Source organism: Haliotis rubra, unplaced genomic scaffold, assembly GCF_003918875.1.
Source record: "Haliotis rubra isolate DU_JTF1 unplaced genomic scaffold, ASM391887v1 Scf195, whole genome shotgun sequence".
In the NCBI taxonomy this organism is placed as follows: Eukaryota; Metazoa; Mollusca; class Gastropoda; order Lepetellida; family Haliotidae; genus Haliotis; species Haliotis rubra.
In genome coordinates, this window is record NW_025765947.1 from 1,310,560 (window position 1) to 1,336,496 (window position 25,937).

Genomic DNA, 25,937 nt, shown 5'->3' on the forward strand with positions numbered 1-25,937 from the left:
GCGGTTAGACCACCTCTGTGTCTCTAAAAAGAATAAGGCGTGGGAAGATCTGGCCCAGGGGATGGGAAAGGAGATGAAGGCACGGACTACATTTTTGAGAGCATCCGTACCCAGATAGGGAAACTCAGGAGGAAGAAGAGTGGGCAGGCATTGGTTGAGATGGCAGACCGCCAACAGTGGATATAGACCAGATTCCAGTTCCAGATGCCCCACATCGGACATGTCACCCAACGCACAGTCCAGTGCTTCCGGAGCGGCGCCACCACCAGCCAGTGTGATGAGTTCCAGGAAGAGGAGCCACAGAATCCAGTGACCACCACTCCCGGAAGCACGAGTGTGACCGTGTCCAGCACCAGGGGATCCAGAGGCAAAATAATGGGGGCCGAAACTCTACGCCAGGAGCTGCACACCTGCAAGGACCGCCAGGAGAAGCTGTTACAGATCCTGCAAGCGCCTGCTGTGCCTGAGGTCCCCCATCCAGAGAGGTTAAAGTTCGCGGGAGGACCTCGGGCATGCTTTCCAGAACCTGCCCCAGTCAATCTACCGTGACGTACAGAAGACCATGTTTGACCTTCTGTTCAACGCTGAGAAGCAGGCAGATCTGGAAGCAGGAAGATCAGCACCAGCACCTCCTCAACTGTACCAGCAGTTGCAGCCAGACCCCTCACAGTGGTAGTCCAGACCGGTGGCTCCAGCTCGGTTGGTGTGGCACTCACAGGAGCCAACCTGGGTCGACTGGCAGTTCCCAGGATACAGCCAGTCTCCAAGCCAACAGGAACTGCCCCGTCAAAGGTCATCACAGACAGCTACCTACACCAACCCGGTGCCTCCTGCCCAGAGCCAACAGCCCCGGTCGTCCGCCAGTTCCTCGGAGCATCAGCAGGAAGCGTCATTCAACCTGTCTGAAATACTGATGGACATCAGCCAAACAGCAGTTGCCACTCGGGTCACACAGACCTCGACGGCAACCACTCAGCTTGACAGGTCCACACCCTCCACTCCTTAGACTGTGTGTTTAGCTGTGTGCAACTTAGACTGTGTGCTTTCAGCTGGGTGCTCTTAGTGATATGTTTATGTCTAAAAATGCCTCTCAAAGAGTTTATGTTTTTTGTTTGATATGATATGATTATAAGTTGAATTTACTTAGATAAACATTTCTATCTTTCAGTTCTATATAATACCAATAAAACTTGAAAAAAGATATAAAAAAGACTAATGTTTGCTTTTGTTTGCGTGGTCCGAGCAGAAATTTTGACAGATGGATTGGGGCAATATGAAGATTGCAAAAACAAAAAAATTCATGACATAAAGCAGAAATTCTAACATAGTGAAGGAGGGAGCTGTTGTGGCAGTAGTCAGTAGAGCAATACAAGCCCTCTTGGGTCTCTTGTTTTAATAAACATTTTATTAGCGCTAATGAGCATTAATAAACACTATTAACATAATTTTAACATGAAATATCAACATTTATCATTCAATTAACATTCACTTATGCTTATCTTTCTTGCCACGAAACTGAACCTGCTTCACAGTTAAAGTAGGCCTTAAGATAGTCTCTCATCACTTTTCCCTCAGGATTGTCTCTGTTGGGTGCCTGGAACTGGGGTATCTCCTCCACCTGTTGGTCTGCCCTCCAGGCACCAGGGATGTTGTTGTGGTCCTCATCCTCCCGGTCCACATCTGCATTGCCAATGGCAGGGAATCTGATCCTCAGTAAGTTGTGAAGGATGACTCCACACGTCTGCCCCTGGATAATCTGTAGTTGGCCACCAGCATGTCATTGTCCAGACCCCTCCTGCCAGAGGGTTTCATGAGAATAGTCCTCAGAGGAAAAGCATCATCCCCCCAGGATGTAGTAGGGTGTGTCTCTGTCATCATTGGGCAGGGGATCGCTGGCAGGGAAGTTTATGGTGTTGTTATCAATGCACTCTTTCAGTTCTGAAGCACCAAACAGCTGTGCGTCGGATTGATGACCAGTGTCTATCCAAATGAGTTTATAGTCCGCATCCACCAGGGCCAACAGCACCACGGAGAAAAAGCCTTTGTAGTTTAAGAACACACAGCCTGAGTTGTGTGGTTTCCTGATGGCTATGTGCTTGCCACCCAAGGCCCCCAGGGCATGAGGAACATTCCACCGGTCTTGGAATTGCTAGGCAATGGCCTTCCAGTTCCCCTGGGTCCTTGGCAGTGGCAAGACTTCATCCTTCAACTCCTGTATGATGGCCAGACAGACTTCCTGCACAATCCATACCACTGTGCTGTAGCCACACCGGAAGTCACACTAGTTAGTGTATTACCGGTCTCCCGTAGCCAGGTGTCTGAGAGTCATGGCCAGCTTCATTCCGGCATCTAAGGCTTGTCTCATGTGGGTGTTCCTCCTCTGGATGACTGGGTTAATCCTGTTGAGGAGCTCATCAAACATGTGGGTTGGCATTCTCACATAGTTGGCAAATGCATTCTCATCTTCCATCCTCAGCTCTTGCATCAGTCTGTTGTAGTGACCATATTCTAGTCTTCTAACCCACCACCTGTAACTGATACCCAAACAGGGGTGACGACCATTTTATACCTATCTTCCACGAATTGTCAAGAGTAGTCACGAATTCATCAATTCGTACCTGATTTGTACGTGCATTCGGCCTATTCTTAACTGATTCCTAATATTCGGGCAGTATTCGTAATAGATTCTTGTAAATCGTTGTGAATTCTTGACAATATCCGTGCGATTCACGCCGAATCCAACGAATATTCGTACCTGTATCGTAAATGAATCGTAGAGCGTCACGAATGGAAGCAGAAACGTTGTACAATTCAACGAATCAGCACGAATTCTCACGAATCCTCAAATTTATCAATTCGTGGCGATTCGTGGGATTCGTGGTCGGTGTGGAATAGGGGCATAACCAGTATACCCGGAGATAGGATAAGAGAGCGGGAAATGATAGGTGGGGAAAGTTGATTACAAGTGTTATACCACTAGGATGTGTTATGTCCATTGTTCCGGCAGGTTGATTTTCTGCGGCGCCCTCGTGGTATAAGTAGGTTAGCACCCCCCCCCTCTGCGTTTAAATCCATATCACCCTTGAGGAGGGTGCTAACGTATACATACAACCGATACAGGGTACGAGAGCAGGAAAAGAGAGGTGGGGGAAGTTGATTACAAGTGATACAACCGATACTGAAGTACTGAAACAATAGCATCTCCTCTAATCGTCACTTCCACGAATTGTTTCATCAGGGAAATTCTTCATAATATTTGAGGAAAATAACAGTAAAAGGCCATAAGCCGTCTGTATCTGCAGGTTTGCTGATGTCGTTGATCCATTCTGATCCCCGATCGCGGTTTGAACTGTCGTCATTCCAGGGTTCGACTCCTCTCTTAGGTACGTGGTCGATTTGATGTGTCTGCACACTTTGTGTGAAGCCCATTTCTGGTGTCACCCATACCCGTGAAGATTCAGGTTAGAACCTATCTTCAGTAACTTATGCTTAGCGTAAGAGGCGACTAACGGGATCGGGTGGTCAGGCTCGCTGACATGGTTGACACATGTCATCGTATCCAATTTGCGCAGATCGATGCTCATGATGTTGATCACTGGATTGTCTGGTCCAGACTCGATTATTTACAGACCGCCGCCATACAGCTGGAATATTGCTGAGTGCGGCGTAAAACAACAAACCAACCAAACCAAATCATTCCGACTCTTCCTCGGCTTTTAATCGATCAGGGGCGGTGGGGTAGCCTAGTGGTTAAAGCGTTGGCTCGTCACGCCGAAGACCCGGGTTCGAATCCCCACATGGGTACAATGTGTGAAGCCCATATTTGGTGTCCCCCGCCGTGATGTTGCTGGAATATTGGTAAAAGCGGCGTAAAACCAAACTCAGTCAGTAAGTTAGTTTAATCGATCAGAAAATATTGGGGAGAATTTCTTGCATTCACATTAACCAGCATTTTATCAAGGACCGTCATAATCCATTAAAAGCGGCGCAAAATCATACTCGCTCACCCAGCGTAAAATTAACCACGCAACGTGTAAACAGAATTTACTCTGAACGTAAAACTCCACAATGTTTAACTTCTTTGAGTGGCATTTTAGAAGTTGGGAAGTACAATATATAATGCTTGACAACGGTACAAGGATCTGTATCGAAACGTCGCACTCACAAATTAAAAGAAGTTGTTATCCATAAAGTTTGTTCTATATCCACAATGTTTGCTCATATCTGAGAAATATCCGATCACTAGACCGAGTAACTATGGTTTTAATCCGCTTTTAGCAATATCCCAGCAATATCACGGCGGGGGACACAAGAAATCGGCTTCATACATTGTACCCATGTGGGGAATCGAACCCGGATCTTTGGCGTGACGAGCGAACGCTTTAACCACTAGGCCACCCCACCGCCCCGTCACACATTGTACCCATGTGGAGAATCGAACCAAAGTCTTCGGCGTGACGAACGAACGCTCTATCCACTTGGCTACCCCGCCGCCCTCCTTCACAAGGTAATACATAATCATATATAAATATGATCTTCATATCGTGTTAAAGCTTTGGGCCTTCAGTCGCGGAAAACATTGTCTATAGTAACATAGACAATCTGTGGCCAGTTCCAGATAAGAAAGGAATTTTAAGAGGGTTGGAAACGTCAAGATGACACATTAACCCCTTACGTGGGATCCTAAAAGATAGGCACAATCCATTTGCCTATGGCTATATGTCAGTACGGAAAACCATCTGTGTATGTAGTGGGCCTCCCTGGTTGATTGCTGTATGACAGTATAACATATCCCTTCATAGTAGCTATCTCCGGCCGAGGCGTAGTTGTGGGAAAACCCTAGTTCGTAGTTCGCTATGTCATCATTATTTTTTCCGGAAGGCGGAGTCTTTTGATGTCTGTGCTACTACATTCCCCTGGTATCCTAGCATCGAATTACTGCTTTGAGTAATACCCCGTCATATTGACGTCATTGCCGTAATAATTTTAGTGTTAACGTCACTTCTTGACGCATTTTGTGGATAATGCTTCTCACAGACACGCGTGCTATATGCCCTTCAGCCTGTCACGTTTAAGTAGGTGAATAAATAAGTAGGTATTAAATAATAGCATTTAAATTCAACTGTAAGTGTCTCAAGGTCTGTTATACGTAATGGACCGCCTCCGTGGTATAGTGGTTAGAGCGTCCGCCCGGAGAGTGGAAGGTCGCGGGTTCGATCCCCGACCGCGTCATACCAAAAGACGTTAAAATAGTACTTGTTGGCCCCTGCCTGGCGCTCGGCATTAATGGGTACAACAAGGACTGGTCGGCTCGGAGTCAGTATAATGTGTCTGAGTGGGGTATTCATGCTTTACTGCGGCATGGTATCTCAGTTGGCTAGCACTATAAAACCAGCTGGGCTAGTACAAGCAGCCGCACATACACATACACACGCATGCACGTCGTCATATGAGCGAAATATTCTCAAGCACGACGTTAAACCCAATTTCACCTCGCCACCTGTTACATGTAGTGCATTACAAGTATATAACAACAGTTGAAACGTGTAGTTTAAGACAGTAATTCATCGAACATATAACACATGATACATTTTTTCGAAACACGAATAAATGATAGTTTCTTGTGTTACAAATACATAGTGATTTTAGACAATGGATATTCTATAAAGTTAACTTGTGTACATGTATTTATCGAATCATTTTATTCATTAATACAAGGACCTTTGAACACATAATAATGGTTTTCGACGATTGTGAGTATCGAAGGTCTCTTGGTCAAGGCTAAGGTCAAGAGTTCAATTACTTTTCACAGATCATAAATATTATTAGTGTGAGGATGCGTTCAGTAATTTCTAAATACAAAATACATACCTGAAAATAATTGTATATACATTTTGGCAACATATACACAATGTTTGTGATTTGCAAGTCACAATCAACACACTTTTCGATGTTTGTTTTTTTAAAAATGTACACCCCAAACCAAGTGTGTAATTGTTTACGTCGGTTTATATCACAGGTGTAAAATGTACACCCCAAACCAAGTGTGTAATAGTTGACATCGGTTTATATCACAGGTGTAAAAAGTCGAAATAAACCTGTGGTTGACAGTATGAGCAACGGCCCTCTCATTCGGAACACGCTGACCTGCAATCAGTCACGTCACTGAACCTGATCTCTATTTTCTTTCAATTAACATAAAAGAGTGAGTGAGTGAGTTTAGTTTTAAACCGCTTTTAGCGATATTCCAGCAATATCACAGCGGGGGACACCAGAAATGGGCTTCTAACATTGTACCCATTTGGAGAATCGAACCCGGGTCTTAAGCGTGACGAGCGAACGCTTTAACCACAAGGCTACCTCACCGCCACTTAACGTAAAAGAAGCTTGCGCGAAACCCTGTGGAACAGTTCAAGGCCATTTTTACAGCAGCGCGTGGTCAATGGTAATGCAGGCGGTGAGTGAGTGTGTTATCCAAACCCGATGAAGAGTGAGTGAGTACGTTTTACACCGCTTTTAGCAATATTCAATCAATATCACGGCGAGGTATCCCAGAAATGGGCTTCACACACTGTGTCCATCTGGGGAATCGAACCCGGGTCTTCGGCGTGACGAGCCAGCACCATAACCACTTGACTACCCCACCGCCCCCGAGGGACCCCAGAAATGGGCTCCAGACATTGTAACCCTGTGGGGAATGTTAATTGTTTTGGGTGCAATATGGGCAGATTTACAAACTGATCAAGCATAATCTTGTAAACTATTCTATTCATCATTTCTTTCGAGCTCATGTGGAATGAATGTGCCGTACCGTAAATACTTGAAGAAACGCCAGATGCATTTTTGATTTCGAACGTTTGCTTCTCAAGGCAGGCGTTTATTATATTTTTAATAAATGATTATAATCAGTGCCTTGTGTTTTTAGTACTTGAAATTTATACTGTACACAGGATGAATTCGTACAGACATTAATTGATAGGAAACAATGAACACAACATTTTGTACAACCTCTTCGTCAACGTTTTGTACACGAAAATATGAACCAATTTTGTACAACCTCTTCGTAAACTCAATGCAGGGGTTCGTACTATCCGACGTTTATTCAAGGATATACGGTATGTTTGAGATTTCGACTTCACATTGACGAATAGGGGAATACGTGTTTAACCCAATGTACGAAACACACAGTCCATGGTAGAAGGATAAACTATACTTCCTTCAATGTTATCATCGGAAGTAAAATGGCGTAGTAAAGAGGGCTGTTGTGACGACAGGCGTTGACGTTGACGCTGACGTTGGCGCGACACAGAAGGAAGTAAATTACACAGATATTACACTGGTATATATACAATACGCTTGCTCGGCTAAGCTTCCATGGCCCCGTGGCTATAGACGTGACTGGTAACGATTCGGGTTTGATTGGGGTCACATTCCGCGTTTTCCCTTGACCCTTGTTATTTACTATTTTAACCCCGTCAGCGCCAGGTATACTCGGCCACCTATACTCCGCTGCCTTTCAGTGATAAAAGCTGAACTTGTCGAACCTAAACCTAGAAAACCATAATCAGGTGTGTCTGGGATTAGAACCCAGGATCACAGTTACCTGGCATGACTGTACAGAGAAATCGGCACCTAAGACAAGTGGGCCACCTCTACTTCCCTGCCTTTCAGTGATAAAAGCTGAACTTGTCAAACCACTTTTTTGGAACAAGTGAGCAGGACTTCGTAATGGGGCGAAACTTGGATTTGAACCCCGGATCAAACAAATGTATTACCGATACAATGGCAAATGAAAACATCAACATCATCACGGATATATCAGTTCCTAAATTAAATATAAAAAAGAGCACGAAGACTTTCTTCATTTTCAGAAACTGGTAATCTAGATTTGCCACATATTATAGACTTGCATGGGCTGCATTGGGAATGTTTGTTTGAGGATCTGTATGACAGCCAAGGACTGACTCAGTCGCTCAACATGCGCTGTATATAATGTATATGTGGCATAAAGGGTTAATGTGCGCGTGGAACACACGCTGAACATAAATGAACCCAGTGACTCATGAATGACGATGTAAATATCGATGTCTGAAGAATTAACGAAGCATCACGTGACTGCAGTCATGCGTAGCGCACAGGCACCTTCAGCCGTTGGCGAAACTTGATCAGTGCGAGGAACGTCCTGTTGTGTTGACTGGCCCGTGTTGACTGGCCCGTGTTGACACTGAGAAATATCCGTGTACGTGAGCTGGTTGGGCTACTTCCGTTCATCCTGGCTTGTTCTACCGATCGCTGTGCAGGATATATACATGTTAATCGGTGCGCTATGGACTCGCTTTTATTGCATGTACAGGTAAGAACAATGTGTTTGTTTGTGTCAATGTGTGTGTGTGTGATTCTCTCTCCCTCTCTGTGTCTCTCTCTGTGTGTGTGTGTCTCTCTCTGTGTGTGTCTCTCTCTCTCTCTGTGTGTGTGTCTGTGTGTGTGTGTGTGTTTGTCTGTACCCCTCGCTGTGTAGGATCTATACGTGTTAATCGGTGCGCTAAACTGGCCTATGGACTCGCTTTTACTGCATGTACACATTGTGTGTGTCAAGAGTGTGTGTGTGTGTGTGTGTGTGAGTGTGAGAGAGAGAGAGAGAGAGAGAGAGAGAGAGAGAGAGAGAGAGAGAGAGAGAGAGAGAGAGAGTGTGTGTGTAGGACAGATGTAGGGGATATACAGCTGTGTGTTACTGTGGTAGTGTGCTATCCTAGCTGACATATCACACAGACAGCTCAAAACAACAATCTACCTTGCTGTTTGACTAACCGGGGACATCAAACAATGTGCTGTCTTGGCTGATTGTTGAAGCCGCAGTATTCCACCAATACGACGTACTGTGAAATAATCTGGAAATGACATGCAATCAACTAGCTGCGACCACCCGATCTACTGTGACGTCCCTTCCGACAGGTATATACGGAATCTTTAGTTCACTCCATTAATGGAATATGCTGAAAGCGCCGTAATCGTCGCGAGAGTAAGGTCACTTACGCACGCACGCACGCACGCACGCACGCACCCAAACCCTAGTGTGTGTCGTCACGGTAGCATTCCACAGTGACATTATTTACCAGACTGTCTTGATATTGAGACCATATTACAGTCAACCCCGGGTGACAACACTATATTGCAATAGCATTGTCATCGACCTACTTTCTCGCTGTATTATTCGAGACACGTCTCTTCGCTGAAGATAACTGAACAGAGCCAGTGAGTACTGAAATAGGTCACCTTAAAACACGCTGCCGGATCATTCTATATTTTACAATTTGTTAAGGAATATATCACCTAACTGCGTGTTTAGTGATTTCCTTTGTTTATTATCTGAAGTAGAGATTATTAACAGCTTCATGAAACAGATCACGTTAAAAACAACCGGATAACTCTTTATAACTCGTGAATGGTATTGGTATCTAATTCGCTTTCGCTCGTTAGATACCAAACCATTCACTCGTTTCATAAATATGGTATTACACGGGACATCGTTTAGTATTCTCTATTTACTTAACATGTGGTTACGTTAACGTTATTAAGCATGCGACACATAACTGTTCGGAGTTTCCCCTTGTTTCGTGTCCCGTGAACTCGATCTTCAGCAACCCATGGTTATCGTAAGAGGTGACTAACGGGATCGGGTGGTCAGGCTCACTGACTTGGTCGACACATGTTATCGTGTTCAGTACATTGTGAAGTACGTTTTGTTGTTTATGCCCAAACATCTGGTCTATCTGCAACCGTTAAAGGAGCAATTGTTTGCATATACGTCATACGTATAGTGTAATTGTAAAAAGGTCCGCTTGTATAGAGTTTAGAAATATTCAAAATGCTTGTGTACCGAGATCGATAAAGTCCTTTATCACAGTGTTGCAATGTCGGACAGGTATTCACGTATTGTGTATTGGTTGTTTTATTGTTGTGTATTCAATCTCCCTCGTCGAGATGACTATTTTGAACTTCACTCCCAAACCGAGATAAGTCTCTGGCTTTGAGTGAGTGAGTGAGTATGGTTTTACGCCGCTTTTAGCAATATTCCAGCAATATCACGGCCAGGAATGGGCTTCACACACTGTACAGATGTGAGGAATCGAACCCGGTCTTCGGCGTGACGAGCAAACGCTTTAACCACTATGCCACCCCACCGCCCCTTTTGACTATGACGGGGTGCCATTTAATAGTGCATCAAAGTAGGTAGACACTTGACCCCTACGTCACTTTGGTCTGCCCTCCTTCGTCAATGTGACGCTGAATGACGTATATGACGTACTGTTTAGAGTGACATTAAATCAAACATATTCACACATTTATTCATGTATACTCATTTGTAGAGAACTTCGTTGGTATCTTTCAGACTGTGAACACATTGAGCAGCCCATGATTGATCTACAACGCTGTCACTTCCACCAACTACATCATGTGGTGAATTTTGACGACGAAGACGACGATGGAGTTGCCCTCGGCAGACTGGGAGCTGAATATCCTCATGCTGAGGATAGGCCGTGAACTGGACGACGATGATTTCCAGTCCATGAAGTTCCTTTGCTCAGGTAGATAATAGGTTATGTAATAATGAAACTGTCATACATCTAGCGACACCGGCGATGAGCCGGGCATCAAACAGTCAAGACCAGATCCTTCCTAACGCCTCATGGCTTTTGCACCCGTGAAGATCCGGGGTAGAATAGGTCTTCAGCAACCCATGCTTGCCACAAAAGGCGACTATGCTTGTCGTAAGAGGCGATTAACGGGATCGGGTGGTCAGACTCGTTGACTTGGTTGACACATGTCATCGGTTCCCAATTGCGCAGATCCATGCTCATGCTGTTGATCACTGGACTGTCTGGTCCAGACTCGATTATTAACAGACCGCCGCCATATAGCTGGAATATTGCTGAGTGCGGTGTAAAACTAAACTCACTCACTCACTTTGTCAACCCTTACATGTAAATTACTAAAGGACAGAGTGTGAAGACCCGTTGTTTACAGAAGTGGTCAGTTAGTTATTAATATGTTATAACTAACTATACTGAACCGCAAAAGAAACAGAAGTTGATTGAGAAATGTCAATATTTCTGAATCTGTGGAACAAACAATCTTAACACTACGATAAAACAACAGACAAGGTATTGTTGAAGAAATGAGTCGTGATCTCTGGTGAAAAAAACACTCAAGTTTACTGTAAAAGCATATGTTATCACTCCACCCTCACACACCAAAAATGTCACGAAACAGTGTGTCAATCAGTAGCGCGTGTGACCACCATTGGCTGCAATGCAGGCAGCACAACGACGTCTCATCGAGTCAACAAGTGTCTGAAAGAAGGCTTGGGGAATTTGATTCCATTCCCTGACCAATCAGGCTTCCAAATCTCTAAGGTTTTGAGGTTGAGCAGGTGTCTGTATCCGTCTACCAATTTCATCCCACACATGCTCGATTGGTGCCATATCCGGGGACAGAGAGGGCCAGGGCAGTACAGCAATGTTGTTCCCTCTGAGGAAGTCCATAGAGACCCGTGCAGTGTGAGGACGAGCATTGTCCTGCTGGAACGTCTGGAGCTGAGGTTGGGCCTTGAATAGCGGTACAACGTGGTGTTGAAGGACCTGATCTCTGTAGACTACAGCAGTCACACGTTGACGAAACACGTGTAAACGTGTTCTGTGGTGGTAGCTGAAGCCACCCCATACCATGAGACTTCCACCTCCCCAGCGGTCAGCTTCCACAACACAACAGTTGGCGTAACGTTCATTACGTCGTCTCCATACACGTAATAGGCCATCGGGGTGGGACAAGTTGAATCTGGACTCATCAGAAAACAACACTTATTGCCATTGTTGACGTCGCCACCGCTGGTGTTGTCGCGCCCACTGTAAACGATTTTGGCGGTGACGTTGCGTCAGAATCGGTCCGACGTAAGGACGGCGACATCTGATCCCTGCTGCCCTCAGACGACGACGAACAGTGTCTGCAGAGATGTGACGTTGTGGCCGTTGAATGGTTGCAGCTGTCTGTGTTGCTCGTTGCTGTCGGTTACGCAGATGAGTAACCCGGATGTGACGATCTTGCGCTGGCGTTGTTACCCTGGGATGTCCTGAACGTGGTCGGTCTCGAACATTACCGGTTTGACGATACCTTGCGGATAGTCTTGTTGTTGTCACGTGACATCTGAAGTGCCTGGCCACTGCAGTTGGTGTGGATCCGGTCTGCAACATTCCAACGGCGATTCCTCGTTGCTCTTCAGTTAGACGTGGCATGTTTTTTCTCCGCGTTGTCACAGTCAATTTTGTGTTCTATGGTGTTTTTGAATGACCTAGCCTTATAAAGCTTCAAACTGGACTGAAATGCACGCATTTTGTGTGAAACACCAAAAACTTCATGCAAAAAACATGAAAATGATTGCGTTTGGGCGATATGGTCAAGAATAAGCGGCAACAACGGCAAAACCATCTTCGAATGCTTGGTTCTATAATGGTATATTTTGTTGTCCTAAAAGGAATGCATTTGGGGCGTATGTTTTGAAAATAGTAACTTGCGTTTCTTTGGCAGTTCAGTATATATGTATTTCAAAGAATAGACGGGGCGGTGGGGCAGCCTACTGTCCAACCAACATTAGAATGAGGTGCGCGAAACATGCGTTTGTGAAAGGAGAGTGGGGAGCGTGCCGTGAACTGATCCACTACCCACTCGAAGGGGGAACAGGTGTGAAAACTTTGCGCATGTGATTGTTGTGATCCTAGCAGTATTCACTTTCTATGCAGTGATTCGGAAGCGTCACGAAACAGTGTGTCAATCAGTAGCGCGTGTGACCACCATTGGCTGCAATGCAGGCAGCACAACGACGTCTCATCGAGTCAACAAGTGTCTGAAAGAAGGCTTGGGGAATTTGATTCCATTCCCTGACCAATCAGGCTTCCAAATCTCTAAGGTTTTGAGGTTGAGCAGGTGTCTGTATCCGTCTACCAATTTCATCCCACACATGCTCGATTGGTGCCATATCCGGGGACAGAGAGGGCCAGGGCAGTACAGCAATGTTGTTCCCTCTGAGGAAGTCCATAGAGACCCGTGCAGTGTGAGGACGAGCATTGTCCTGCTGGAACGTCTGGAGCTGCATTCTCTTCCCACAGAGGTTACTCCTGTCATATCTTCCTACATAACCTCTGTTCTAATACGGCCATATTTCCCGGTCCTCGTAAAATCCCCTAGCGGCAAAAGATCGCAACACGAATTATCTCCCTTATTTCTATCCAATCAGAACACGTGTTACATCGACTTAGATTCAATTTGACTAACACAAGCAAATGCGGGGCCACAAATATCCCCCATCTGCCGGGGAATTGTGTTGATGTTACACACAAGACGTTTAATGGCTAGCTTGTCCGTTGTCAACGAGGGCGATGGACACGCCATTGATACGCCATTACATGACTGAGTTCTGTCTAGAAGAAACGTTTGCGCATCGCGCTCGGGAAGAGGTTCTAGTTTTCCCGAAGCATACGGAAATTACCGAGGCCTTGCGAATGATCACTTTTGAAACAACGTCGCTGATTGCACAACTAAATCGGCTTGTCTCCAATCACGAGCCTTGAACGCTGACACCAAGAAAGGGTCGTATTAGAACAGAGGTTATGTAGGAAGATATGACAGGAGTAACCTCTGTGGGAAGAGAATGCTGGAGCTGAGGTTGGGCCTTGAATAGCGGTACAACGTGGTGTTGAAGGACCTGATCTCTGTAGACTACAGCAGTCACACGTTGACGAAACACGTGTAAACGTGTTCTGTGGTGGTAGCTGAAGCCACCCCATACCATGAGACTTCCACCTCCCCAGCGGTCAGCTTCCACAACACAACAGTTGGCGTAACGTTCATTACGTCGTCTCCATACACGTAATAGGCCATCGGGGTGGGACAAGTTGAATCTGGACTCATCAGAAAACAACACTTATTGCCATTGTTGACGTCGCCACCGCTGGTGTTGTCGCGCCCACTGTAAACGATTTTGGCGGTGACGTTGCGTCAGAATCGGTCCGACGTAAGGACGGCGACATCTGATCCCTGCTGCCCTCAGACGACGACGAACAGTGTCTGCAGAGATGTGACGTTGTGGCCGTTGAATGGTTGCAGCTGTCTGTGTTGCTCGTTGCTGTCGGTTACGCAGATGAGTAACCCGGATGTGACGATCTTGCGCTGGCGTTGTTACCCTGGGACGTCCTGAACGTGGTCGGTCTCGAACATTACCGGTTTGACGATACCTTGCGGATAGTCTTGTTGTTGTCACGTGACATCTGAAGTGCCTGGCCACTGCAGTTGGTGTGGATCCGGTCTGCAACATTCCAACGGCGATTCCTCGTTGCTCTTCAGTTAGACGTGGCATGTTTTCTCCGCGTTGTCACAGTCAATTTTGTGTTCTATGGTGTTTTTTGAATGACCTAGCCTTATAAAGCTTCAAACTGGACTGAAATGCACGCATTTTTGTGTGAAACACCAAAAACTTCATGCAAAAAACATGAAAATGATTGCGTTTGGGCGATATGGTCAAGAATAAGCGGCAACAACGGCAAAACCATCTTCGAATGCTTGGTTCTATAATGGTATATTTTGTTGTCCTAAAAGGAATGCATTTGGGGCGTATGTTTTGAAAATAGTAACTTGCGTTTCTTTGGCAGTTCAGTATATATGTATTTCAAAGAATAGACGGGGCGGTGGGGCAGCCTACTGTCCAACCAACATTAGAATGAGGTGCGCGAAACATGCGTTTGTGAAAGGAGAGTGGGGAGCGTGCCGTGAACTGATCCACTACCCACTCGAAGGGGGAACAGGTGTGAAAACTTTGCGCATGTGATTGTTGTGATCCTAGCAGTATTCACTTTCTATGCAGTGATTCGGAAGCGTCGTGTTTCTGCTCGAGCATTTGTATACTAGTATCTTGTAAAGTGAGGTGAGGTGAAATTGGGTTTTACGTCGTGCTTGAGAATAGGACTGTTAAAAGAGTATTAAACTCTGCAGGTATTTGAAACTTATCATCTCGCACTCTAAATTGGGTAAACGGGGTCAAGTCATTCATTCACAAACACGTGAGGTTGCCTTCAATGTCATTCAGTACGTGTACTATTTCCGACAGCACACACACGCTTTACATACCCTCGGCCCCTTAATGGTAAAATAGACTGCACCGCTATTCAGATTCACGGGTTCAAATGACAGGTCGGCATTATTCTTAAGTTCGTCTCACAGTAATCGTTAAAGCGTCCGTTCTTCACCCTGAAGACCCAGGTTCGATCCCCCACATGGGTACAATGCGTGAAGCCCATTTCTGGTGTCCCCCGCCGTGATATTGCTGGAATATTGTTAGAAGCGGCGTAAAACCATACTCGCTCACTCACGCAAAGAAGAGTCGCAGGAGTCCTTGTGCTCTTCATCTAACCAATTCAAACCAAGGCCAACATTCACCACTTCGTGATGCACGTGAAATATGTTCCCTGTGTCTTTCGCACGTGCGGCTTGTTCTTTGGCTTCACTTGTGCACATTATATAGTCCGAAAAGTCGCGACTAATTTTGCACGCGGGGCTGGATCGAGCCCATGTGTTAAACAACGAGTCCCACGTGAAACAGTCGCAATATTTATTACCACGTCCAAACTTTAACAAAGCCCAATTTTCAGAAACGTGCAAAATTAATGTTATTTGACATGCGCGTGCACAGGCATTGGAGGGTGGTTTTTTAATATTTTGGTTACTAATTTTTTAGTTCCTCTGCGATGATGTGCATTCAATATAATAACTTCGAATTCAAACGGAATGCATACCATTAATTTTTTTAAAGAAAAGATTCTTTTCTACGCACTGGAGGGTATTGGCGGGTGAACATTGGTTGAAAGGTATTGCAGAGTAAACATTAGTTGAAAAGTACTGGAGGGTGAACATTAGTTGAAAAGTACTGGAGGATGAACATTGGTTGAAAAGTACTGGATGGTGAACATTGGTTGAAAAGTACTGGAGGGTGAACATTAGTTGAAAAGTACTGGAGGATGAACATTGGTTGAAAAGTACTGGAGGGTGAACATTGGTTGAAAGGTATTGGAGGGTGAACATTGGTTGAAAAGTACTGGAGGGTGAACATTAGTTGAAAAGTACTGGAGGATGAACATTGGTTGAAAAGTACTGGATGGTGAACATTGGTTGAAAAGTATTGGAGGGTGAACATTGGTTGAAAAATACTGGAGGGTGAACATTGGTTGAAAAGTACTGGATGGTGAACACTGGTCAAAAGTACTGGAGGGTGAACATTGGTGAAAAGTACTGGAGGGTGAACATTGGTTGAAAAGTACTGGAGGGTGAACATTGGTTGAAAAGTACTGGATGGTGAACATTGGTTGAAAAGTACTGGAGGGTGAACATTAGTTGAAAAGTACTGGAGGATGAACATTGGTTGAAAAGTACTGGAGGGTGAACATTGGTTGAAAGGTATTGGAGGGTGAACATTGGTTGAAAAGTACTGGAGGGTGAACATTAGTTGAAAAGTACTGGAGGATGAACATTGGTTGAAAAGTACTGGATGGTGAACATTGGTTGAAAAGTATTGGAGGGTGAACATTGGTTGAAAAATACTGGAGGGTGAACATTGGTTGAAAAGTACTGGATGGTGAACACTGGTCAAAAGTACTGGAGGGTGAACATTGGTGAAAAGTACTGGAGGGTGAACATTGGTTGAAAAGTACTGGAGGGTGAACATTGGTTGAAAAGTATTGGAGGGTGAACGTTGGTTGAAAAGTACTGGAGGGTGAACATTGGTTGAAAAGTACTGAAAAGTGAACATTAGTTGAAACGTATTGAAGGGGGAACATTGGTTAAAAAGTACTGGAGGGTGAACTTTGGTTGAAAAGTACTGGAGGGTGAACATTGGTTGAAAAGTATTGGAGGGTGAACATTGGTTGAAAAGTATTGGAGGGTGAACATTGGTTGAAAAGTACTGGAGGGTGAACATTGGTTGAAAAGTATTGGAGGGTGAACATTGGTTGAAAAGTACTGAAAAGTGAACATTGGTTGAAAAGTACTGAAAAGTGAACATTGGTTGAAAGGTATTGGAGGGTGAACATTGGTTAAAAAGTACTGAAGGGTGAACATTGGTTGAAAAGTACTGGAGGGTGAACATTGGTGAAAAGTACTGGATGGTCAACATTGGTTGAAAAGTACTGGAGGGTGAACATTGGTTGAAAAGTACTGGAGGGTGAACATTGGTTGAAAAGTATTGGAGGGTGAACATTGGTTGAAAAGTATTGGAGGGTCAACATTGGTTGAAAAGTACTGGATGGTGAACATTGGTTGAAAAGTACTGGAGGGTGAACATTGGTTTAAAAGGACTGGAGAGTGAACATTGGTTGTAATGAATTGGAGGATGAACATTGGTTGAAAAGTACTGGAGGGTCAACACTGGTTGAAAAGTGCTGGCGAATGAACATTGGTTGAAACGTATTGGAGGGTGATTATTGGTTAAAATTGGGTGAGGGTGAGCTTCTGTTCAATTTTCAGACTATTGGAGGCTTTCATCATGAACACCGTTCTCCAACTAACATTTATCCGACTTTCCCCAACTAATATTCATCTGATTTTGTTTGTTGTTAATATTTATCTATATAATGTTCCGCGGTCACTAATAACTTCCTATCCCTATAGGAGCGATGGGGTAGCGTAGTGGTTAAAGCGTTCGCTCGTCACACAGAAGACCCGGGTTCGATTCCCTTTATGGGTACAATGCGTGAAACCCATTTCTGGTGTTCCCCTCCGCGATATTGTTGGAATATTGCTAAAAGCGGCATAAAACCATACTCACTCACTCGTATCCTTCCTACCCGCACCCTAAGCGCGCGACCAAGTCAATGGCGATCGTAACGAGCGAAATAGATATCTCATTAAATGCCCACTTTTCACTTAATTTTTTGTCTTACTGCAAGATATAAGTATAGGTAATGCTTCTTATCGTTAGACTGTCGTCCAATATATATTTAGATTTCGTGTGGCTGGTATATGTCAAGAGGCGATGGGTATTAAGAAAGCTACGGATCACGGTATTCATAACGTTTTCCTGAACATTCCTGCTCGACATAAAGAAGATAAATCAATACGTATAGTCGAACATAACGACAGCACTCCGTGTCTGCTGAGGGAAGCACCTGTAAAATCGTTTCATCTGGTCAAAACAGTACATGCGCTCTGTGCTGTACTCTGGTCAAAACACTCAAACTAAGGTAATCGTTGAAGCTGATTTGATTCAGTTATGAATAAAATCATTTTAATTCATATAATTAACTCCATGATAAGAGTGTATATTTTTATTTCCGACAAGGATATTTAACTCTCGACTATATAAAAGCTTAGAACCAACGTATGCACCTAAGATGTTTTGCTCGATATTTTGAACAGTCTGTCGTTTAATGTGTTGAAAGGCGAGGTACAGTGGAAGCTTTCTCAGTAAATGAAGCACTTGTTAACATCTCATAGATAAGTGGTATACACCAATAAACGTGAATGTTACGTTTAAATCATCTCTTGGCAGCTCGGGATCGGGTGGTCAGGTTCGCTGGCTTGGTTGACACGTCATCGGTTCCCAATTGCGCATATCGATGCTCATGCTGTTGATCACATCTGTTTGGTCCAGACTCGATTATTTACAGACCGCCGCCATATAGCTGGAATATTGCTGAGTGCGGCTTAAAACTTAACTCACTCACTCACCCCTGGCAGCCATTGTGTGTTATGTTTTTATTTAGGTTTATGCTTAGTTGACTCAGGTTGAATATAGTGTGGATGCCAGGCATATGGTCTGGTTTAACTGGCCCCGGGATAATGAAACAATCTGGCGTCTCTCAAGTTTTTTTATAAACGAATGAACGTGCTGCACTAATCAACCATTTTGTAAATCATGGAACGAGTCATTGACAAATAAACAACACCTGTCAATAGCAGGTATGGGTTCCACAAGATGAAATGACATACTGAAACCTGAGATCCATGCTTACAATAAGCTTAGATATTTAAACTAAATTTGACCCCACATCATAGTTTTCTGTTGAATCCATGATTTGATCCTTCGCAAAGTATGCTCACTTCGAACCGACCAGTACCATCTGTATATTACCAATCCGAACCGACCAGTACCATCTGTATATTACCAATCCGAACCGACCAGTACCATCTGTATATTACCAATCCGAACCGACCAGTACCATCTGTATATTACCAATCCGAACCGACCTGTACCATCTGTCTATTACCAATCCGAACCGACCAGTACCATCTGTGTATTACCAATCCAAACCGACCAGTACCATCTGTCTATTACCAATCGTCTCTATTTTCGTGAAAATGTATTGCCCCATGGTCTAACAAATAGAGCTTATACCTGTACAGCGAATCTAGACAGTTCCATCATACCAAAATATGATGAGGGACGGTACTTGTTGATACTCGGCCGGCCTGGAGCAAGATATAATGGTTATAAGATAAGAACTGGCCCAGTGTCAGTAGGTCCATCTTATAACTGGAGCGGTGGGATTGCCAAGTGGTTAAAACGTTCGCTTGTCTTACCGAAGACCCAGGTTCGATTCCCCACATGGGTACAATGTATGAAGCCCATTTATGGTGTACCCCACAGTGATGTTGCTGGAAAATTGGATAAAAGCGGCGTAACTATAACTCCATCTTATCTGCGGTGTGATATCTCGGATGGCTAGTACTAAACACCGATAAAAGTCCGGACAAGTACAAACATACACACATGCGCTTTTACGTGGTCAGTCTTCACGTCAAAACCCACCTCCCGTTCACAGGCCCTGGTGTCTTTACTAGGATTAAAGATTCTAAAAAATATGAAAAATGTTGAGATAACCCCCGACTCGAATCATGATTTATGTACTGGGAAGCATTTCAAAGCGGGGGTCATCTCACGGTTCTTTCTTTTTTTAAATCCTCGCATTTGTAGACACGAGGGCCTGTGCTCCCGTCATCTTTAAATGTCGTGTGCATTGCTTTTGATGTAAGTATGGTTGCTTTTATCAATGACAGGTCAGAGAGGAATCCCGCAGGGCGTGCTGGAAAGACTGTCAACCCCCCAGAAGTTCTTTACATATCTGAGAGAACGCCGGATGCTGTCACGTGACAACCTGCTTCTGTTGCAAACGTTCCTATGGCACGTGGGGCGCCTTGACCTTCACCAGCTGGCTAGTGACTACGCACGGAAGGTGGGGAGTGTCCTTCACTTCTTCTCACCTGATGGACAGCCAGGTAAGAGTGAGTGAGTGATATACTAGTGAGTGAATGTTTCTGCGTCGTTCGGCAGTGTTGCAACTACATGACGGCAGTCTGTAAATAATTATGTACAGGCAATCCAGTGATTGATATAAGCATCGATGCATGTAACTGGAATATAATGGCATGCATCAACCAGGGACCACCTGATTCCATAAGTTAGAGTATGGGGGCAGTGAGGTAGCTTTGTGGTTAAAGCGTTCGCTCGTCACGCCGAAGACCCGGGTTCGATTCCCCACATGGGTACAATGTCTGAAGCCCATTTCTTGTTTCCCCGCCGTGATATTGCTGAAATAATGCTAAAAGCGGCCTAAAACTAAACTCACCGTATCCGTTTGCATAATCGCCCAACACTCACTGACTCCTAATGACACTGCAGAATCAGGATACGAAAACGTCAAGTTCCACGTTGAGGGTGACCTTGACAACTTCCAGAGACGTGAGCTGGAGGACATCCGAGCCAGTGTCGCCCGACTGTTGTTCATCCCACCAGAGTTCGTGTTTGTGAGTGGCCTTGAACCTTCTAACAGCCTGCTTGTCACACTGATGATCCACTCGTTTTGTGCTCAAACGCTCAAGAACATGGCGACCTCCGATGAAGGGAGACAACTCCTTAAGCTTGGCGTCGATACTCTGTATTTTGGCGAAGAGGAGGTTAGGGTTAAAGGTCAGTATTAACAACTTATTTTTTAACTGACAGATATGTGGTGTAATTATAAAAAGGGTCTTTTGCGAATTTCAATTTGCTGAAAACAAATAAACCGTATGGTGGAAGCAAACAAAGACATTTACGGTTTGGTGAACAGATTATCTACTACCTGTTACCTACACATTATAATGGAATAGTCCAAATAGAAACACAGGAATAAACTGAAGCTATATTATTTATTTTGAAAGATGGACGAAAAGACAGTAATTTTAATTTTAATTGCTGTAATATAAAACAGTTTATTGTCATAAACATTTCGGTTTAACCTTCTAGTCTAATGGGAGTCGGCATCATCATATTGAAAACATTAGCTTAGCTATTAGAAATTGCGACACTATTGTATCATATAAATCATATAAAGGCAAATTTGAACCTAAATATTATTCATATGAAATATTGCACACAATATTAAGATCTATGACGAATGCACTTAATTACGATTTATTTAGAATAAATATTTAAAATATGACGCATCATGTGAATGTGGCGATGGATGCGAGAATGTTTTTCATTACTTTCTGAATGTCCATTGTATACTACTCAAAGACATAAACTGTTACAATCTTTAGAAAGTATTGTTGAAATTAGAACACTGATTGGTATTAATCGTATCTTACATGGCAATGCAGGTGTCTAATTTACTGCAAATCAGAATGTTTTCAAATATGAATATATCTATATCTCTCCAACAAACCGTTTTCTCAGTTAGTTTCTGTTGTACATATGCTATTATTGGGAGTTTTTTTTTCTATCAATAAACACAATCAAACCTCTCATTGACATACCTGTTTTGTCATTCGATAGTAATTGATAGTAAAATCAATTTTGAGAAGAGAAATCATTTATCATTCAATCACAACAAAGTTCTATTTACCCACAATCAAACTTTTCAGTAACGAACCTGTTTCAGGCTCACCCTGCTCCACTCACTAGACAGTGGACTGTTCCATTATACCCATAGGCGTTACCCTAATTAACCTTCTAGTTCAGTGTCTGTCAATTGGGTGTCTGTCAAATGGGTGTATGTCAAATGGGAGATAGCTCGACCTTTCACTACAGCTCGACTAATCATATGCCTTTCCTGTATCCCCAGACACGCCCCCTTTAACCCGGAAGTGCTCAGTACAGGAAGAAGAAATGATAGACATGTACAAACGGTCACAAGAACTTGAGGCCAGGGTCACACAGATGGAAATATCAAGTGTTACAGTCAGTGAAGAACAGGAAGTCAGGGAAAATGAACTTATGAATATGCGTGCTAAAGAAGTGTACTTTCGGGGACTACTTTGTGCCGCACTTGAGAACAAGACAAGGGGACAATCTTCTACACAAGCGTCCGTAGAGCCTCACTTACCTCTTTGTCTGGAGAACGGTCAGTTTGTCATTTAAGGTTCTTTCCAGCAATCCCCCGTCGGGTTCCAGACTCGGGCGCACCTTTTATCGTGAAAATGTCGAACTGCTGACTTTTGAAAGATGATTTCGAAGAAATACAACCCGCGAGTAGAGCTGCCCATGCTTGGCAACGACCATGACTGTCGAACACACGTTTTGATGTCGTAAAGACAAAGGCACATGAACGAGCCGTATGTTCTGTGCTGCGACGTCAGAGGCCATATGGATGCACTACGACGTAAAGATTACGGTGCTTGTTAAATGTCATAGATGATGTGTGTGGAATACACGTTTAAGTTTTGTTCTGGACTGTATTTTAAGCAAGCAGATGTTCCAAGACGACAAGGGGACTACATGACATAGTTGCCACACTTATGTCAGTATATTCAGTGACCGGATATCGACTTCTGCGCATGCGTTGACGCAGGTTTATCAAAATGCGAATTCAAATGCAGAATGTGGTCGTTTCGCGATGTAATAGAAGTACAATCACTACAGTGTGCTGCAACGTAATTCAGACAATAAACGGTGTCGTCTTGAATACAGTGTGCTACATAGATGTCCGATATACACCACAGCAGCGTCTTCAAGTGAGTGAGTGAGTTTAGTTTTACGCCGCTTTTAGCAATATTCCAGCAATGTCACAGCGGGGGACACCAGAAATGGGCTTGACACATTGTACCCATGTGGGGAATCGAAACCGGGTCTTCGGCGTGACGAGCAAACGGTTTAACCACTAGGCTACACCACCGCCCCGACGGCGGTTTGAAAAGGAGGCGATACGGCACTGGGTCCAAATATACAAAACGGTGTTTCTGTCAAGTAGACGGTTCTATTAGTTTTTGCAAAGCTAAGAGAGTAAATGTGTTTCTGTTTAAAACGTAAATTCGCCGCAAAACGTCATGATAATCAGAAGGATTTGTCCAGTTGACACTAAGTCCTGAACGCCCTGGGCTTAATGATTGTTGTGAAAGTTATACACGAAAGTACAGATGTCGTCATAATCTGCAGCGCTCGCGTTACCAACTACGTTTGACAAACCCTTTAGTTAGTCGTGATGTTGTACATAGTTACTCTATATTCTAAATACAATTCTTCATGTTTAGACAGGAACTGAAATGTAGACTTGCCAAAGTAGAGACAAAGTTCGGACACATGAATATCAGAACCTGCACTGGAGGCTAAACAGCCAGTTATCTTGAAGTGCATTTGTTATGCGCTATTTTCAATTCCTTGCGGTTGCTCAAAGCGCAGGTCTCACAGGCAGTATTTGGAGGAGAGATGGTTTTAAGTTTGGACTTGAAGACAGCTAAAGGTGGGGAGGTTTTGATATCAATAGGAAGTGAGATCCAGTGAGAAGGTACACAGAATGAGAATGATTTCTGGCCGATGGATTTGAGATTGATATTGGGAATGGTTAGAGGTTTATCATTGGATCTCAGATTTGTGCTTGAAGTATATTTCTGGAGAAGATCTTTCGATGTGCTGATGAAACGTCATGGAAACAGCTGTATGTCAGTGATTAAACTTTGAACTTGATTCCAGCTTGTACTGGGAACCAATGGAGATTCATCAATATTGGTGTTATAAGTGTGTTACAACAGCTACCCCATTCTGGACACTTCACAGCTGCCTGGATTTAATGACCATTCTGGGTCCATACAGAACCTGTTCCTGATAAAACAACACTGAAATTCCAAGGCCCAAATGTGATGAAATAAACGTTGCCATGATAAACCGGGGGGCCACATTCACCAAGGACGTCTTTCTCCTGTGTGTGTGCCTTGTATATACTGCTACATGTTACTTCAGTAAAAACCGAACTCATGATTACTGCTTCTAAATCCAGATTGCAGAAAGGTGGTATCGATCATCTCCAGATCGATGATGTAGAAATTCCTGTTTGTCATAGTGTTAAACACCTAGGTGTGTTTTTTAGACGAGAATCTATCCATGGAACAGCATATTAACCTTCTATCAAAGATCTGCCACCAACACCTCAGAAACATTGGTTCTATCCGTCACCTCCTCACCAGAAACACCACAGCCACACTAATGAGATCCCTAGTATTGTCGCGGTTAGACTACTGCAATGGCCTCTTGATTGGTATTACCAATGACCAACTTCACAGACTGCAGAAGCTGCAGATCACCGCCGCCAGGATTACCACGCGCACAAAACTATCAAGTCATATCCAGCCTGCATTGAAGTCCCTCCACTGGTCGAGAATCAGAGAAAAAATAGAGTTTAAGATTGTAACTCTAACTTATCAAGCACTAAATGGAACTGCTCCACTCTATCTCCAAGCCCTTGTCTCACCCTACGTCCCACCGAGGAATCTCAGATCTGCCGATCAATCACTTCTTGTTGTGCCTCCATATAAACTCATAACTTTTGGACATAGATCCTTCAAACATTCAGCTGCTTTCTTGTGGAACTCTCTCCCTACAGACGTTAAATCTGCTCCAACTCCCTCAAGTTTTAAATCTCATCTAAAGACATTTCTTTTTCTTCGCTATTGACTGTCTTGTGTTTGCTCTTAAAGCATGGCCAAGTGTTGTGGAGTCAAGCGCATTACAAATGATCTATATTATTATTATTACTCAAAACAAGTTAAGGAACATCCGATTCATTCGTATAATGCCATGACAGATTGAGTACAGTAAATTCAAAGAACCAGGTGTTCTTTACCTTCTTTTCAGTTGTGTATGTGTGATGTGTGTATTTATCATGAGCACGATATCCCGATTTCGCCATAGTCGTATTTCCTGTTTTGTTTTGCGACACATGTCATTGGTTTTGTCTGGTTGACAACTAACACGCCTGTCCGTCTATTTGAGGCAGGATACGCTCACCTTTTCGCGAACACCATTAAAACATTGAGACACAGTCCTCGATTCAAACGATTTAAGTTTGAACGATGTCTAATAGATTGCCACGATTTTACGTTAGTGTTAGCTATGCAAAGTCTCTTCTGTTCAAACCCGTGAAGATCCGGGTTAGAATTGATCTTCAGTAACCCATTCTTGTCGTAAGAGGCGACTAACGAGATCGGGTGCTCACTCACTCAATCTTCTGTTCAAACGACAACAATCTGAACAACATCTGAACGTTCTCATGGTGTGTCGCAAATAAGTCTAAAACCAGATTCGACCCGTGAAGGTCCGGGTTAGAATGAACCTTCAGTAACCCATGCTTGTCGTAAGAGGCGACTAACGGGATCGGGTGAGGCTCGCTTGCTTGGGTGACACATGTCATCGGTTCCCAATTGCGCAGATCGATGCTCATGCTGTTGATCACTGGATTGTCTGGTCCAGACTCGATTATTTACAGACCGCCATCATATAGTTGGAATATTGCTGAGTGAGGCGCAAAACTAAACTCACTCACTCACTCACTAAAACCAGATTCTAATCTCACTGACTCACTCAAACACGGAAGTCAATAAGTGGGTCCACAGCACTTTATTCAACTACAGCAACGGCGACACAATAAATC

General features: G+C 44.0%; 1 protein-coding gene across 2 annotated transcripts; it reads left to right on the forward strand.

Moving 5' to 3' along the window:
• The first annotated feature begins 8,072 nt into the window (after positions 1-8,072).
• Positions 8,073-22,979, forward strand: LOC124274860. 2 transcript variants are annotated; one of them, XM_046710228.1, is made up of 5 exons: positions 8,073-8,353; positions 10,391-10,586; positions 20,095-20,313; positions 20,717-21,004; positions 22,140-22,979. In XM_046710228.1, exons 2-5 carry the CDS (start codon positions 10,484-10,486, stop codon positions 22,433-22,435), a joined length of 906 nt encoding a protein of 301 aa, XP_046566184.1. In that variant the 5' UTR covers positions 8,073-8,353; positions 10,391-10,483; the 3' UTR covers positions 22,436-22,979. The 2 variants fall into 2 exon arrangements, with proteins under 2 accessions (XP_046566184.1, XP_046566185.1); XM_046710229.1 differs by lacking the exon at positions 8,073-8,353 and adding an exon at positions 9,188-9,252.
• Positions 22,980-25,937: the final 2,958 nt, after the last annotated feature.

Bases quoted from the DNA above. Each gene is read 5' to 3' on its own strand.
- LOC124274860 (XM_046710228.1), top strand. From the start codon at position 10,484: ATGGAGTTGCCCTCGGCAGACTGGGAGCTGAATATCCTCATGCTGAGG. The intron at 10,587-20,094 runs GTAGATAATAGG...TATCAATGACAG, and splicing joins CATGAAGTTCCTTTGCTCAG to GTCAGAGAGGAATCCCGCAG. The intron at 21,005-22,139 runs GTCAGTATTAAC...CTGTATCCCCAG, and splicing joins AGAGGAGGTTAGGGTTAAAG to ACACGCCCCCTTTAACCCGG.